The 18,021-nt window shown below is 35.0% G+C and overlaps 1 protein-coding gene across 1 annotated transcript in view; it reads right to left on the reverse strand.

The window, feature by feature from the left end:
- The window catches only part of LOC148943868 (dual 3',5'-cyclic-AMP and -GMP phosphodiesterase 11A-like), a 103,598-nt gene that overhangs the window by 39,239 nt on the left and 46,338 nt on the right, over positions 1-18,021 (reverse strand). Inside the window, exon 5 of the mRNA XM_089101267.1 lies at positions 17,036-17,176. Within this exon, the coding sequence (XP_088957393.1) occupies positions 17,036-17,176 (141 nt within the window). The remainder of the gene's footprint in view (positions 1-17,035; positions 17,177-18,021) is intronic.

Here is an 18,021-nt window from a genome sequence, read left to right on the forward strand (position 1 = left end):
AGTCCCACTTCAGCTCTGAATTTTCTCAAAGAAAAGAAAATAAACAAGTTCTTTTTTCAATTTTTCCGAAGAAGACAGGAAAATTTATATTTTGATTCTGAATTTTTTTCCAAGGTTAGAGAGGAAGTTCCACTGTAATTCTTAGTTTTCTCAAAGAAATGAAGAAAAGTTCAAGTTCTCTTTTAGATTTTTAAATAGAAGAGAGAAAAAAGTTACAGATTGATTTTGAATTTTTTTTTCAAATATAGACTCCGATTCTGGGTTTCACCATAGAAGTTAGAAAGTTTCACTTCACTTCTGAATTTTCTAAAGAAGAAGAAAAAAGCTCAATTTCTCATAGAGGGCTCATTTGATTGGAAGTTGAAAGTTGTAATTCACTTTTTTTAAGAGTCAAAAGTGATTGGAGGGCAGCTAGCCTCCCCCCACACTCCATTTATTTTTTTCCCAGATTCACTTCATATAGAATGGGTCGTCGCATAAACGTCAAAGGGGGCTCACTCGATTGTAAATCGAGACTTCTAGTGCCCTTTTTATGAGTAAAAAGTTTTGGGAGGGCAGCTGGCCCCCTGAGCCCTGTTTCCCCAAATACGTCTAATAAAAAATTTGAGGTAGCTGTTTTGTTAAAAATAGTTCAAAGATCATATAACAAAAACTCCTTTAAATATGACCATTTCGTTAAAAATAGTTCAAAGGTCAGATGAGAAACCTCCTGTGTCGACATCCCCCCAGGGTCTGGGACAGGCGTTGTTAGTATTTCTCTGGGGGCATATTCTTATGGGAGGTATGCTCGTATAAACTTCGGAGAGGGCTTAAATGGAAATTGACAGCTCTCGTTCACTTGTTAAGATTCAAAAGAGATCAGAAGGCAATTGGCCCCCCACTCCACGCTGAACTTTGAGAGGGCCATTTTTTTCAAAATAGTTCAAAGGTCAGATAATAGAACTCCGGTGACGACACATCCCACCAGGGCCGGGGCCAGGCATTGTAAGCTCTTTCCTGGGGCTGTATGTGGTTCTTATGAAAGGGATACTCGTATAAACTTCAGAGAGGGTGCATTTGAATTATTACCATCAGATATTAAAACTCCGGGTTTGACACAGCCCCCAAGGGCCCAGGGAAAGGCGTTGTAAGTTATACTCTGGGGATATATATGGTTCTAACAGAAGGGAATCTCGTATAAACTTCAGAGATGGCTCATTTCAGTAAAAATAGAAAGTCGTAAATCATTTTTAAAGAGTCAAAAGAGACCGAAGGTTAATTAGCCCCCCCCCCCGCCTCGCCCTTTTTCCCAAACCCATCCGATAAAATTTTGAGGTAGCAATTTTGTTAAAAATAGTTCAAAAATCAGATAATAAAAATTCCGAGGTTGACACAAACCCATTTTTTTACTTTGATATTGCTACATTGATACCAGTTTTGATACTTTGATATATGTTGGATTTTTCTTAACAGTTTGATTTTGAAATAAGGGATTTTAAAAAATTTGAAAATTTTTGCAATCAAAAACGAACAAAAAATAATTAGAAAAAATCTTTCCGAAAAATAAGTGTTCCAAAGAAAAGTAAAGGCTATTTTAAACTTACGCTCAGTAGATATAAATACCTTTTAAAATTCAAACTCACCTAAATTGATATTAAAGAATAAATAAAATTCAGCGCTAACAGAAATTAAATAAACAATCATAGCAAAAACATTCAACAAGTAATAATATAAATGAATAAACAAATCTTAAAGCGAGTAATGCTTAGATTGAATATGAATATTAAGCTTAAACGAAAAGAAAACATTTTCCTATTGAAGCATAAATGAAACTTAAAACGAACAGAAATTAAATAATCAATCAATGCAAACAAACATACAATAGATATTAATGTAAATTAATAAAGACATCTTAAACCGAGTGAAAATTAAATTGAATGTGCAAATCAAGCTTGAAACGAGCAAAAATCACTACAAACAAGAGTTTGGGTATGACCTCCTTCTCTCACTGTAAAAGTTTAAAACCTACTGCGTCATTGGCGCTTTACTGAAAACTATATGCGTCTTGAACAGTCTTGGAAAGTATAAACAACCTGAAATTGAATATTTGATGTATAATGATATTAATTGTTGAAAGATCCATCAATTCAAGAATTTATTTCACTGTAATTTTATTTTTATTTTCAATTCTGTAAGAACTGGAAAAGAAAATATTTGTAATATAATTCGTTTTCAGTTACGCACTAAAGATGCAGTAGGCTTTTGGTTTTTATTCACAGTTAAGAAAGGAAGCAGTATCCAAACACTTGTTTGTGGTGAAACTGTATTCGTTTTGAACCACTTTAAAAAGAGCTAATAAATTAAACTGAATATTTGATGTATAATGATATCAATTGCTGAAAGCTCATCAGTTCAAAATATAACTATAATTTTAATGTTTATTTTCAATATTAAGTACAAAAGAAGATAATTGTCATAAAATTGGTTTTCAGTAAAGCGCCAATGACGCAGTAGGCTTTAGACGTTTACAGTGAGAGAAGGAGGTCATACCCAAACTCTTGTTTGTAATTATTTTTGTTCGTTTAAAGCTTGATTTGTATATTATATTTAAGTTTCACTCGTTTTAAGATTTATTTACTTATTTTCGTTAATATATATTGTATCTTTGTTTACATTGATTGTTTATTTAATTTCTGTTCGTTTTAAGTTTCATTTATACTTCAATAGGAAAATATTTTTTTTTGTTTTAAGCTTGATTTTCATATTCAGTCTAAGCATTATTTGCCTTAAGATCTATTTATTCGTTTATATTATTACTTGTTGTATGTTTTTGCTATGATTCTTTATTTAATTTCTGTTCGTTTTGGATTTCAATTATTCTTTAATAGTAATTTCTGGTTGTTTTGAGTTTGAATTTTAAAAGGTATTTTTATCTGCTGAGCTTAAATTTAAAATGACATTTACTTTTTTTTAGCAACTTGTTTTTCAGAAAGTTGTTTTTATTAATTTTCTCAAAGGAAAGAGAAAAAACAGTTCATGTTCTGTTATGGATTTGACCATAGAAGAGAAAAAGTTACAGTTCACTTCTTGATTCTTTCCAGAGAAAGAAGAAGTTCCACTTTAATTCTGAATTTTTCTCAAAGAGGAGAAAAAGTTATATTTCGATTCAGAATTTTTTCCAATGAGCTAAAAAATAGTTCCAGATCAATTCCGAATTTTTTCAAAGATGAGAAAGAAGTCCACTTCAGTTCTGAATTTTCTCAAGGAAGAGAAAAAGTTTCCGTAGAAGATAGGGAAAAGTTATACTTCGAGTCTGAATTTTATCCAAAAAAGAGAGAAATTTTCATTTTAATTCTGATTTTTCTCAAAGAAGCGAAGAAAATTTGAAGTTCTTTTCTGAATTTTTCCATAGAAGAAGAAAAAGTCACATTTCGATTATGAACTTTTCCAAAGATATACTCCGATTCTTAGATTCACTAAAGAAAATAAAAAGTTCCACCTATATTCTGAATTTTCTCAAAGAAGAGAAAAACTTGGACTTTTTTTCTGGATTTTCCAGTTGGAGATAAGGAAAATCTATGCTTCGATTATGGTACGCTATCAATATATGACACGCTATATGATTGATAGCGTGTTTTTGGAGGAGCTGAGGACTCAGGAGCTCGGTGGGGTGATGCATTCCCGGTTATAGATCTTGACGTTCAGGGCCTAAATTCTTCGTTTGACGATATTCAATTATTATGTAGGAATTCGTGCCCTGCAATTATCGGTCATTGTGAAACATTTTTTAGCGAGAAAAATCAGTGGATGTTCCCGATTACATTTCGAAATTTCTTCACCGCAAGACGGCCTAAAAAGGTGGACTCAGATTTTATATCCGAAATAATTTTCAGGCTGTAGTAAGACATGATTTATGAACAAATAATGAAAAGGTATTTGAATCACTTTTTATAAAAGTCCCAATCAACAGTAAGGAAAGGGTAATAAATGGTGAAGTATATCGTTCTGCAAGTGAATCTACATATGAATTTCTGGAAACATTAGACGGTTCTCTTAGAAAAGTTTGTGCTGAAAAATCTTAAGTTGTATTGGTGGGTGACTTTAACCTTGACCTTGCGGAACCATCATCTAGACAGGCTTCGGATCTTTTGTCTTTACTAATTTCGTATGGATAGCTCCTCGTATAAACATACCGACAAGGATTTCTAACCAGTCAGCAACATTAATTGAAATTATTCTTCATCACTACTCTCCATTAAGAACGAATTACTGCTTTCTGATACTTCCGACCATTTGCCAGTTGCAACCTTAGTTAAAATCCTTCAAAATCCGCAAAGATTATTCCCCCAGGATACACTGAGATTCTACTGCTCACCAGTGGATCTGGATAGATTTGAATAAGATCTGGGTACATCTTCATGGAACTTTTCTTTCCCAGAAAATTTTAATTTGGGCAATTAAAACGATATATTTGGCCGATTTTATGACACTGCTAAGGAAAAATTCACGTCTTATTGTCTAAAAGCTCCTCTAAGGAATTCTCGATCAAAAAGAACACCCATAGCTCCCTGGTTAACACATATAGTCCTCAAGTCAATAAATAGGAAGCAGAACCTCTAGAAAGAGTACAAAAATAGACCAAGTGATGCTAAACTAGAAGCATTTAAGTTGTACCGTAATATGATGAAATCAATTATTTGGAGAGATAAAACAGTATATATTACAAAGAGATTTGTTAATTGCGGTAAAAAGATAGAGGAAGACCTTGGACGTGATTAAGGAAGCTAGTCGGCCAACTAGAAAACTAGAAGGTCTTTCGAAGTCTCTCATTGTCGACGATCAACTTATCACAGAAAAAGGCCAAGTACGACATCATATGAACAAATTCTTTGCGAATATAGGGGAAAAAATGCCAATAGCTCTCCCTACTGCTCTGTGTCAGAGTCTTGGATGAAGTTCCTAGGACCCCCGCTCTTGAAATCAATGGTTCTTGACAATCTTGAGGACGTTATGGTGCAGGAAATTACAAATAGTGTCTTGTCTTTAGAGAATTCTTCAAAAGGCTTAGACAAAATTTCTGCAAAAATTTTTCTCCTCTTTGAGAAAATTCAGAATTAAAGTGGAACTTTTTCTTTCTCTGGAAAAAATCAAGAAGCAAAGTGTAACTTTTTCTCTTCTATGTGAAAATCTAGAACAGAAATTGAACTGTTTTTTCTCTTTCCTTTGAGAAAATTAATTAAAAAAACCTTTTTTAAAAAAAAGTAAATGCCATTTTAAATTTAAGCTCAGCAGGTACAAATACCTTTTAAAATTCAAACTCAAAACGATCAGTAATTACTATCAAAGATTAAATGAAACCTAAAACGAACAGAAATTAAATAAACAATCATAGCAAAAACATACAACAAGTAATAATATAAACGAATAAATAGATCTTAAGGCAAGTAATGCTTAGATTGAATATGAATATCAAACTTAAAACGAAAAAAAAATATTTTCATATTCAATTATATATGAAACTTAAAACGAGCAGAAATTAAATAAACAATCAATGCAAACAAACATACAATATATGTTAATGTATATTAATAAATAAATCTTAAAACGCGGATGACGAAGTAGGTTTTAGACTTTTACAGTGAGAGAAGGTGGTCATACCCAAACTCTTGTTTGTAATGAATTTTGTTCGTTTCAAGCTTGATTTGCATATTCAATTTAAGTTTCACTCGGTTTAAGATGTCTTTATTAATTTACATTAATATCTATTATATGTTTGTTTGCATTGATTGTTTATTTAATTTCTCTTTTATATAAGTTTCAGTTATACTTCAATAGCAAAATATTTTTTTTCGGTTTAAGCTTGATTTTCAAATTCAATCTAAGCATTACTCGCTTTAAGATCTATTTATTCATTTATATTATTACTTGTTGTATGCTTTTCCTATGATCGTTTATTTAATTTCTGTTCGTTTTAAGTTTCATTTATTCTTTAATAGCAATCTCGGGTCGTTTTGAGTTTGAATTTTAAAAGATATTTGTATCTGCTGAGCTTAAGTGTAAAATTGCCTTTACTTTTGTTTGAAAAACATATTTTTGGGAAAGTTTTTTTTTAATTAATTTTTGTTCGCTTTTGATTGCAAAAATTTTCAGGTTTTTAAGAATTCCTCATTCCAAAAACAAACTTTAAAAAAATCAAACATTCATCAAAGTATCAAAACTCGTATCAAAGCAACAATATCAAAGCGAAAAAATGGGTTTGAGTCAACCTCGGAGTTTTTATTATCTGATGTTTGAACTATTTTTAACAAAATTGCTATCTCAAAATTTTAATGGGATGGGTTTGGGGAAAAAGGGTGAGGGGGGGACTAATTAACCTTCGGTCTCTTTTCACTCTTTAAAAATAATCTACGACTTTCTATTTTCAATAAAATGAGCCCTGTCTGAAGTTTATACAAGTATACCTTCTGTAAGAGCCATATATCCCCAGAATATAACTTACAACGCCGGTCCCTGGGAACGGGGGGGGGGGTTGTTGCAAACCCAAAGTTTTAATATCTAATGGTAATAATTGAAATGAACCCTCTCTGAAGTTTATACGAGTATCCCTTTCATAAGAAGCATATACGGCCCGAGGACATAGCTTACAATGCCTGCCCCCGGGCCCTGGTGGGATATGTCGTCGCCAGAGTTTTTGTTATCTGATCTTTGGACCATTTTGAAAAAATAGCTCTCTCAAAGTTCTTATCGGATGGGTTTGAGGAAAATAAGGCGTGGACGGGGGGGGATAGTTGCCCTCTGATCTCTTCTGACTCTTAAAAAGTGAACTAGAACTATAAATTTTCAATCGTTTAAGCCCTCTCCGAAGTTTATACGAGCATACCTTCTATATGAACCATATATGCCCCCAGAGCAATACTTAAAACGCCTGTCACGGGCCCTGGGGGGGGGTTGTCGACACGGGAGTTTTTCTTATCCGATCTTTGAACTAATTTTAACGAAAGGGTCATATGTAAAAGAGTTTTTATTATATGATCTTTGAACTATTTTTAACAAAATGGCTACTTCAAATTTTTTATCAGACGTTTTTGGGGAAAAGGGCTTGGGGGGCCAGTTGCCATCCGAACACTTTTTAATCGTAAAAGGGCACTAGAACTCTCGATTTACAATCGAAAAAGAAACCTTTGAAGTTTATGCGACGACCCGTTCTATATGAAGTGTCTCTGGGAAAAAATTGGAGTGTGGGGGGAGGCTAGCTGCCCTCCAGTCACCTTTGACTCTTAAAAAGTGAATTACAACTTTCAATTTCCAATCAAATGAGCTCTCTATGAAGTTTATATGAGCATCCCTTCCATAACCATCATATATGCCCTCGGGGCATAACTTACAACGCCTACCCCCGGGCTCTTAGGGGCTGTGTCGACACCGGAATTTTTTTTATCTGAAATTTGAACTATTTAAAAAAAAATGTCTGTCTCAAAATTTTATATCTGATCCATTTCGGGCATAGAGGAGGGGGGCTAATTGCCCTCCGATCTTTTTTACTCTTAAAAAAGGAATTAGAACTTTCAATTTCCAATCAAATGAGCCCTCTCTGAAGTTTATACGAGCACTACTTTCATAAGAACCATATACGCCCCCAGACAACACTTAAATCGCCTATCCCCCGGGAACTGCGGGGGGGGGGGTTGTTATCTAATTTTTGAAAAATTTCCATTAAAATAGCTATCTCAAAATTTGTAGCGGATGGGTTTGGGGAAAAAGTAGCGCAGGGGTGCCTAGTTGCCCTTAACTCACTTGACTCTTAAAAATTGAACTAGAACTTTCAATTTACAATTAAATGAGGCCTCTATGAAGTATATATGAGCATCCCTTTCATAAGAACATGAAAGTTCTATTTCAGATACTTAGAGTCAAAAGAGATTGGAGGGTAACTAGCCCCTCCCACGCCATTTTTCCCCAAATGCATCCAATAAAAATTTCGAGATAGCCATTAAGTTAAATATTGTTCAAAAGTCAGATAACAAAAACTCAGGTGTCGTCACAACCCCCCAGGTCCCGGGGGCAGGCGTTCTAAGTTATGCCCTAAGGGCATGTATGGTTCAACAAGCCCCCCCCCCCCCAGTCGCCCATTATTCCCCCAAACACATCCAATCAAAATTTTGAGATAGTCCATTTTGTTCAGCGCAGTTGATTTCCAGATAGAAAATATTTTTTAAGGAGGACACTCCCCCACAACCCTCAGGGCAAGGGTTTTAAGTATTGCACTGGGGGCATATAAGAGCAATGTTTGCACAATGCACTATTTATTTATTTTTTCTTTAGAGCAGGGCACTTCGTATCGAAGTAGTCGTCGTAAAAACTTCGAAAAGGGCTCATTCAATTGGAAATTGGAATGGCTTGTGCCCTTTTTAATAGTCAAAAGTGATTGGAAGGCAAATAACACTCCTTCCGCGCCCACCATTTCCCGAAACACATCCACTAAAAATTTTGACATAGCCATTTTGCTCAGCATAGGGGATTTCCAGATAGATATTAAACTTTTGTGGAGAATACTCCCCCATAGCTTTCAGGACAAGCGTTGTAAGTTTTGCCCTGGGGGCATATAAGGTTTTTATAGAAGGCGTTGTCGCAGAAACTTCAAAAAAGGCTCATTCGATTGGAAATTCAAAAGACTAGCGCCCTTTTTAATAGTCGAAAGTGAAAGGAGGGCAACTGACCCCCTCTCACGTCCCCCCTTTCCCAAAACACAACCAATCAAGATTTGAGATAGCCATTTTATTCAACGTAGTTATAAGTTCTGGAAATTGGGTCTTTGAGGATGAACCCTCCCACAGCCCTCAGGGCAAGGGTTGTGAGTTAAGCCCTGGGGGCATATAAGGTTTTTATAATTTCTTTAACCACATTGGCCTGACATCACATAAAGAGAGAAAAACGAGCAAAAAAGGGGGTTTTAAAGGCCAAATGAAAATACTGAAAATACACAACAAAGCGAACATTTCGAGAGGACAACTCCTCTCTTCTTCAGCGCGAAACGAAATAATGTATCCAAGGAAAGTGCCGAAGAAAAAAAACAAAAACAAACGCGGAAAGTCAATGTGAAAAGAACCAAAAAACCAAAGAAAAAACCAAAAACCAAAAGATGAATAAAATTCAATAAAAGCCAAAAATTATAAGAACTAAAGCCAAATACCTAACAACCACAAGCGAGTTATTCGCCAATATCCGCGATTTTCACAAAATCCAAAAAACTATGAACTGACATCGACGGATACTAGCGAACAACTTAGGAATCAAAGAAAAGAAAAAATTCACTCACTCAAAAACATTACGAACCAGCAATTAAATAAGTTGGATAACTATGTCATCTGATTTCGGATTTTAATTATTGCATGTCTTGCAGACATCCTCTGAGACCTAAGGGGTTTTTCACGTGTTTGATTATATGACTGGGAAAGTGGTTCAAGGTTTATTTCAGGGATTACTAAAGTATCGGCTTCATTTTTGAGAAAACCGACATATGACTCGTTTATTCTGAAATCACCGGAATCTCTGTTTAAAGAGATAAATTTCAACAGCTTCTCTGTAGTGCTGGACAATACCTTTGTCATGCGAAATTAGGCTAGCTTAATTAAGCAAAATAGTATGTTCTGGGTTTTTAAAGATGTACTCTGCAACGGCAGAGTTTTTTCCCTCTTTTTAAGCGTATTATTAATTAAAGTAGAGTGCTGAGTTAATCTATCCGAGAGTCGGTGATCAGTTCTTCTGATATACCAAAGAGCACACGAACAAGGAATTCTGTAGACAATGGAGTTTTCACCTATCGGGATAGGGTCTTTAACTTGATAAATTTGGGAACTGATATTATTTCTGGGTCTATAGTAAGTGTAAATGTTTTTTTATCTTAGATTTGTTTTTAAAAATTGTCTTAAACCCCTTTAACATACGAGAGACCAAGATAAACTGAATTTCCCCTTTGATTCGTGTTTTCTGTGTAGCTATCTGATAATCTTTTAATGCGTTTTGCAATTACAGAATTTATTAAACTAATTGGATAACCATTCCCAAATAAAATATCTCTAAGGTGGTTGAGCTCTGAATTCAAGAAGCGTGTTGAACAAACTTTCAATGCTCTATCAACTAGGAAAATGACATCTCCTCTTTTCACAGCAGGAGATTGATTAGAGGAATAATTTAAGTAACGGTCATTATGTGTGGTTTTTCTATAGACACCAAACTCGAAACATGTATCATTTCGGTGCACAAGAACATCTAAGAAAGGAAGACGCCTCTCTACCTCTGATTCCTGAGTAAATTTAAGTTTTGGATCCAAGGAGTTGAGCAAGTGAAAAACAGAACACAGAGACTCGTCACCATGTTCCCACAAATAAAAAATATCATCTTTAACACGAACCCAAAATTCAGGTTCACTTCACTTAAACACACGTAACAAACAGTAATTTACAGAGCGTATAGGGTTATGTATTTTAAATCATGTTATTAGCGATTGCAAAAGCAAGTGCTACCGGTTAAATCAGGATATTTTCAGGCTAGAGCGAGAAATATTATGTACGCTTTCTTATGCTGATTTTCATCAAATTAAGGCTATTGCTGAAAATTATTTTCAGCATGACTTTAGGATTTCTAGACAAAGACTCTCTGAGAAATTATACCGTCTAAAATTGGAAAAATTCTCTAATAATTCACATTTTGTCCCAAAAGTGTATCCTGGTCCTGCTGTGATAAATCTCAGCTCCACGCCCCTTGCAACAGAGCAAAATCAGGTTCTGTCGAAATGATTGAAATTTTCGATAGCCCCTTCGAAAATACATTATAGTGAAATTATCGCGAACACAGAGGGGGCATTTCATGACTCCCATGCGGAGATTGGAGAGATTGCTGAGGTTAGAGCACATTTTGTTGAAACCTTGTTGAATTCGCCTTCTGTTAATAATCCAAATTTAAAATATTTTAGTAAAAATGAACGTTTGGTCTTACACGCACTACATAAAGATCATTCCAGGATTATTACGAAAGCCGATAAAGGCAATACTGTTGTTGTATTAGATTCAGGTGATTACGACAAAAAAGTCAGAAAATTTTTAATTGATTCTAACATATATGAACAATTAGCTACCGAACCCACAGAAAAATTTGTTCAGGAAGTCCAAAATAAGCTTTCTTATCTAAAAGGAAAAGGTGAAATCACAGATCAATTGTACAAAAGGTTTTACCCACGCGGGTGCACGTCCCCTCGCTTTTATGGTCTTCTAGAGTTCATAAGCCTGGTAATCCACTTCGACCCATTCTTTCTTCTTTTAATTCTCCTACAGCAATAATAGGGAAATTCTTATCAGCTGTATTTTTGCCCACTAATTCAGGCTCAAAAATCATATATTAAAAGTTCCGCTGATTTCGTTTCCCAGGTAAAGCATGCTTCGGTTAAACCAAATACAAGAATTGGCAGTTTTGATGCAGATTCAATGTATACCAATTGTGATATTCAAAAGGCTGAACTGATTTGGGAGCATAAACTTAATTCTAACCCCTCTGTATCAGATAAATCTACTCTTTCGAATCAGCAAACTTCTTTCTCTTACAGCCCTTTGTAACAGAACCTCTTTTTACTTCCATTATAGAGGCATTTTGTATAGACAGAAATATGGGCTTTCCATGGGTGCCCCCTTTTCCCCAATACCGGCTGATATCTTCATGGAAAACCTTGAAGAAAGGGCTATTTTGCAAAGTTTTTGTAAACCTGGATTTTGGGTTCGTATTAAAGATGATATTTTTTATTTGTGGGAACGGTGACGAGTCTCCGGGTTCTTTTCTTCCCTTGCTCAACTCCTTGGATGAAAAACTCAATTTTAGTTAGGTATCAGAGGTAGAATAGCGTATTGGTTTCTTAGATATTCTGGTGCACTGAAATGCTCACTGCTTCGAGTTATGTGTATAAAGATATCCTACACATAGTGAACGCTACTTTGATTATTACTATAATAATTTTCATTCTGTGAAAAGAGTTGTCACTTCTCTAGTTGATACAGCATTAAAAGTTGGTTCAACAAGCTTCTTGGATTTAGACCTCAACCACCTTAGAGATATTTTATTTGGTAATGGTTATCCAATTAGTTTAATACATACTGTAATTGCAAAACGTATTAAAAGGTTATCAGATAGCTACACAGAAAACAAAAATCAAAGGGAAAATTCAGTTTATTTTGGTCTCCCATACGTTAAAGGGGTTTCAGACCACATTTAAAAAAATCTAAGAAGAAATAACATTTATATTTACTATAGACCCAGAAAACTATCAGTTCCCAACCTTATCAAGGTAAAGACTCTACCCGATAGGTGAAATCTCCGGTGTCTACAGAATTTCTTGTTCGTGTGGTCTTTGGTACATCGGAAGAGCTGATTAGCGATTCATGGATAGATTAACTCAGCACTCTATTTCAATTAATAACACACTTAAAAAGCGGAAAAAAACCCAGAAAGTTTCGACTCTGCCGTTGCAGAGCACATCTTTAAAAACCCAGATCATACTATTTTGTTGAATCAAGCTACCCTAATTTCGCATGACAAAGCTCCTTGGATACATTATTTCGTTTCGCGCTGAAGAAGAGAGGCGTTAGTCCTCTCAAAATATTAGCTTTGTTGTGTTTTTTCAGTATTTTCATTTGGCCTTTAAAAACACCATTTTTGCTCGTTTTTCTTTCTTTACGTAAGGTTTTTATAGAACGCGTTGCCGTAGGAACTTCAAAAAGGGCTCATTCGATTGGAAATTTTGAGATAGCCATTTTGTGCCACGCAGTTTGAAGTTCAGGAAATTATACTTTTGAGCATGACACTCCCCCCACAGTCTTCAGGGCAAGTTCAATGTTATGTTCAGGGACACTTCAATGTTATGCCCTGGGGGCATATAAGGTTTTTATTGAAATCTTTATAGCAGAAACTTGAAACAGGGCAAATTTGATTGGAAATTCAAAGGGCTAGTGCCCTTTTTCATAGTCGAAAGTTATTTGAGGGCAACTAACCCCCTCTCACGCCCACCTTTTCCCCAAACGAATCCAATCAAAATTTTTAGATAGCCATTTTAGTCAATGTTGTTGAAAGTTTTGGAAATTAGGTCTTTAAGGATGACAACCCCTTCCCCTTTCACAGCCCTCAGGGCAAGGGTTGTAAGTTATGCCCTGGGGGCATATAAGGTTTTTATCGAAAGCAGTATCGTAGAAACTTCAAAAGGATTCATTCGATTGGAAATTGAAAGGGCTAAGGCCTTTTTAATAGTTGAAAGTGATTGGAGAGCGACTAAACCCCCTCTCACACCCACCATTTTCACACATCCAATCAAAATTTTGAGATATACATTTTGTTCAACGTAGTTGAAAGTTCTGGAAATTAGGTCTATTAGGATGATAACCCCCTCAGAGCTCTCAGTGCGAGGGTTGTAAGTTATGCCCTGGGGGCATATCAGGTTTATATAGAAAGTTGTTGTAGAAATTTTAAAAAGAGCTCACTTGATTGGAAGGGAAATTGTCCTTTTTAATAGTTGAAACTGAGAGGAGAGTAATTTACCTCCCTCTCACGCCCACCATTTCCCCAAGAACATTCAATCAATGTTTATAGATAGCCATTTTGTTCAACGTAGTTGAAAGTTCTGGAAATAATGTATTTAAGAATGACAAACCAGCCAGAGCCCCCAGGGCAAAGGTTGTAAGTTATGACTCGGTTATTTATTGCAATAAATAAAAAATATGTAACAAATAATGCAAAGTTTATAGATAGCTCTTTTGTTCAACGTAGCTGAAAGTTCTGGAAATTATGTATTTAAGGATAACAAACTCCCCGGAGTCCCCAGGGCAAAGGTTGTAAGTTATGCCCCGGGGGCATATAAGGTTTTTATAGATAGAGCTGTCTAAAAACTTCAAAAGGGTCTCATTCAATTGGAAATTGAGAGAGCTAGAGCCCTTTTTAATAGTCAAAAGTGATTGGAGGGTAACTAACCTTCCTCTCACGCCCACCATTCTCCCAAACACAGCCAATCAAAATTTTCAGATAGCCATTTTGTTCAGAAAGTTCTAGAAAGAAAGTAGAAAGAAAATTCTACTTTCGTAGTAGAAAGTTCTGGAAATTAGGTCTTTGAGCATGACAACCCGCCCCACCTCAGCCCTCAGGGTAAGGGTTGTAAGTTATGCCCTGGGGGCATATAAGGTTTTTATTGAAAGCGTTGTCATAGAAACTTCAAAAGGGCTCATTTAATTGGAAATTAAAAGGACTAGTGCCTTTATTAATGGTTGAAGGTGATTGAAGAGCGACTAACACCCCTCTCACGCTCAACCATTCCCAAAACACCTCCAATCAAAATTTTGAGATACCCATTTTGTTTAACGTAGTTGAAAGTTCTGGAAGTTAAATCTTAGATGATGACAACCAACCTCACAGCCTGTAGAGCAAGGGTTTTAATTTTTGCCCAGAGAGCATATAAGGTGTTTTTAGAAAGCGTTGTCACAGAAACTCAAAAATGGCTCATTCGATTGGAAATCGAAAGGCCTAGTGCCCTTTTTAATAGTTGAAAGTGAATGGAAGGCTTGACATTTTTATTTTAAAGATCGATGTGGGTATATATGTACTATTTTTTTTTTAGACTAGGGCACATCGTATCGAATGAGTTGTCGTAGGATCTTTGAAAAGGGCTCATTCGATCGAAAATAGAAAGGGCTGATGCCCTTTCTAATTGTCGAAAGTGATTGGAGGGCAACTAATCCCCCTCCCACGCCATCCCTCCCATTTTCCCATTATGTTTAAAAACTAAATGTTTCCATAAGATTAAATCAAAATGCACTTTGTTAATGATAATTACCAATAAGGCATCTCAGCAGTATCCCAATAACGACTAAGGGTATTATGTTCATAATCTTGGGGCTACTTCTGCTCTTAAAATTTAACCAAATCAAAATAGCGTAAGTGTATCCAAGCTATCAAAGAGAGTAAACAGATTTTTTTGGGAATGGTATCAAGTTTTCCATTTCAGGTCATCTAGAGGAGCTATGAAACTAAATTAAACACTACTATTCGTGTCCAGATTTTTAAAAGGGTGTATGTTGTTAAAAATTGCTGAAAATTTGTCTCCAGCATACAAATAGCAGGCGAAACTGTAAAGTCTTAAAAAACGAAAGGATTTAAAGTATTATTTTCTTTTTCCCTGAAAAGACTATGTCAATATAAAAAGAACAGAAATTAATTAAAACACTTTTTCCACAAAATAAGTTTTTCAAAGAAAAGTATAGAACTCCATTAAACCAAAAATGAGCAAAAATAAAATCAAATAATCTACCAAGCGTGAAACTACCACAAAACAGCATCGATAAATAAATGAAACCCAAAACGAACAGAAATTACAATAAATAATCGAGTCAAACTGAAAACGAACAGATATTAACATGAGTCGGGCTCAAAACGCCTAAGCCTTCCCAAAGCCAGAACATAATTTTCACTTAACTGAAAAAATTACAAATGAATGTGCATTGTCAGTTCAATATATATATACTGGTATTTAGTAATCAAAATGTTATTATTATTTGATTTATTAAAGTTATAAAGGTAAAAACATTTATATGTTTTCAGTAAAGTGCAAATTATGTTCTGGCCTCTGGAAGGTATAGGGGTTTGTAGCCCAAACCATGTTATATTCTGCTCGTTTTGAGTTTGACTCGGTTATTTATTTTAATTTCTGTTCGTTTTGGGTTTCATTTATTTATAGATGCTGATTCGTGGTAGTTTCACGCTTGGTAGACTTTGATTTAATTTTTGCTCATATTTTGTTTAGTGGAGTTCTTTACTTTTATTTGAAGAATTTATTTTGTGGAAATTTTTTTAATTAATTAATAAAGAAAAACGAGCGTTTTTTTCGCAAACTGTTTCAAATTTGTAAGACATGGACACTCAACGAAGAAAGTTTACCTAGCTAAGTGATCAAGCAGCACATGAAATGAGCTTGGAAATGAGCTCTTGGACAGCTGGTTAAAAATTTTTTTTTTTGAGGTTGGTTTTCTACGAATTGGAATTATGAACAATTGCCAGGAAAATGCTACATTTTCTCTGAAAAAAAAATGGTAGAAGAAAACACTGCGTTTGTCTATCCCTGAACTGACGTCATAAACTAATGAAATAGTAAATTGACGTCATTTGAATGCATTTAAAAATGTGTAATACATGGACACTCAACCAAGAAAGTTTGCCTAGCTAAGTGATCAAGCAGCACATTAAGTAAGGACATAAGTAACTCCACCAATCTTATATTGCAAAATATCACAAAATACTGACAAAACCACCCGAATCTAACGTCAGCCTAAAATAATGACTAAAAATTATATAGAGCCTAAACACCGAAAATGGGCCTAAGAAAATCTAATAAAAATATAGAAATAAAACATACATGTTTTGAAATAATACGGCTGGTTTTATCTTTAGCTGATGCTGTTTTCAGCTATTTTTAGCTGATGGTTTGCCTGTTCAGCCCTTAAATAAAGGATTATTGTACACTGGATCTCCTAGATGAATGCTCATTTTAAATGTCTTTTTTTACGCTTAAAACTGAACTAAAACCTGATATTTTAATGCTATTTTTTGTTTGGAAATGAGCTCTTGGACAGCTGGTTAAAAAAAAATTCTTTTCGAGGTTGGTTTTCTACGAATTGGAATTATGAAAAATTGCCAGGAAAATGCTACATTTTCTCTGAAAAAAAAAATGGTAGAAGAAAGCACTGCGTTTGTCTATCCATGAACTGACGTCATAAACGATATAAACTAATGAAATAGTAAATTGACGTCATTTGAATGGATTTAAAAAAGTTAAAAACATACATTAAATGAAACTATTTTGTTGACTCAGAAACTCTATATAAAATTAAAGACAAACAATCAATATTGCGCCAAAAATAGAATGCGTCAAAATTTATTGCAAGGGGGGGTGGGGGGTAAGGAAATATATTTTTTTTGAAATTGCTAAAAACGGGGTGAATATAGAAAAGAAAAATTATTTAAAAAATTGAAATACCTCTGAATCAATGTGAAAAACATGGACTAATCCAAGATCAACGAAAAGCTTACAAGCTGCGATTGCCATTTCGTCATGAGACAAAGAAAAATCATCAAACGCCAAAGATTCTAAGTTCCAGTCTTCAGCTGCCCTTGTTTCCTAAATAAAGAATAAAAGTTTATTAAACAAAAATTAAGTTCGTCCAAACATCACATAAACCACGCAATGCTCATCACAAAAAATAATGTGGGCCCAAATCTCGTTTCAACGACGCAAAAAAGGAAGCCTTGACACCAGAAGCATTTTCCACTGACATACCAAATCCTAAAACCAAGATTGAGAGCCAAACATAAAAGTTTATAAGACCAATTTAAAAAACTGGCTTATCAAAATTACAACACAGTAGAACAAGAATACCAGACCCAATACTTACTTTACTTTACTTGCTGCACGTTCAAACCATATCGGGGCTCATCTTGGCACCCAGCAGACGACAACATCCAAACAACTTCCATATCCAAACAACGTATTCAAACAAACGACATCCCAACAAATTCCGTATTTTCTGAACCCTTCTATTGGTTCCAGATCAATCTTCACTGTTGCAAACGACGTCTTCTTTTGGCCTCCTATTCTCTTCTACCATGCCGATAGTGGTAGGTATTTTAGGAACCTTTTGCTTGTATAGTAATCTCGTCTGCAAATTGTGTGGTCAAACCATCTCAGTCTCCTCTGCTTGACAATATTAGCGACAAGGGGATTATCTCCACATCTTCTCCTGACTTTTTTGTTCGAAGTTCTATCTGAGAGGCGGATGCCCAGGATATAACGGAGGTATTCCTGGTTGAATGCATTGAAGATCATCACTGCGGCTACTTTCAGTGACCACATTTCACCTGCATAGGGGAGAACAGAAAGAACCATAGCTTCATACATTCGGAACTGCGTCAGTGTCGAAATTTCACTTCACTTCCAGAAAGCCTTCTGCAGTTGAAGAAAGGCGA

The sequence above is a fragment of the Artemia sp. Qi Xiang Cuo genome, chromosome 15 (assembly GCF_049724085.1).
Source record: "Artemia sp. Qi Xiang Cuo chromosome 15, ASM4972408v1, whole genome shotgun sequence".
Taxonomy (NCBI): Eukaryota; Metazoa; Arthropoda; class Branchiopoda; order Anostraca; family Artemiidae; genus Artemia; species Artemia sp. Qi Xiang Cuo.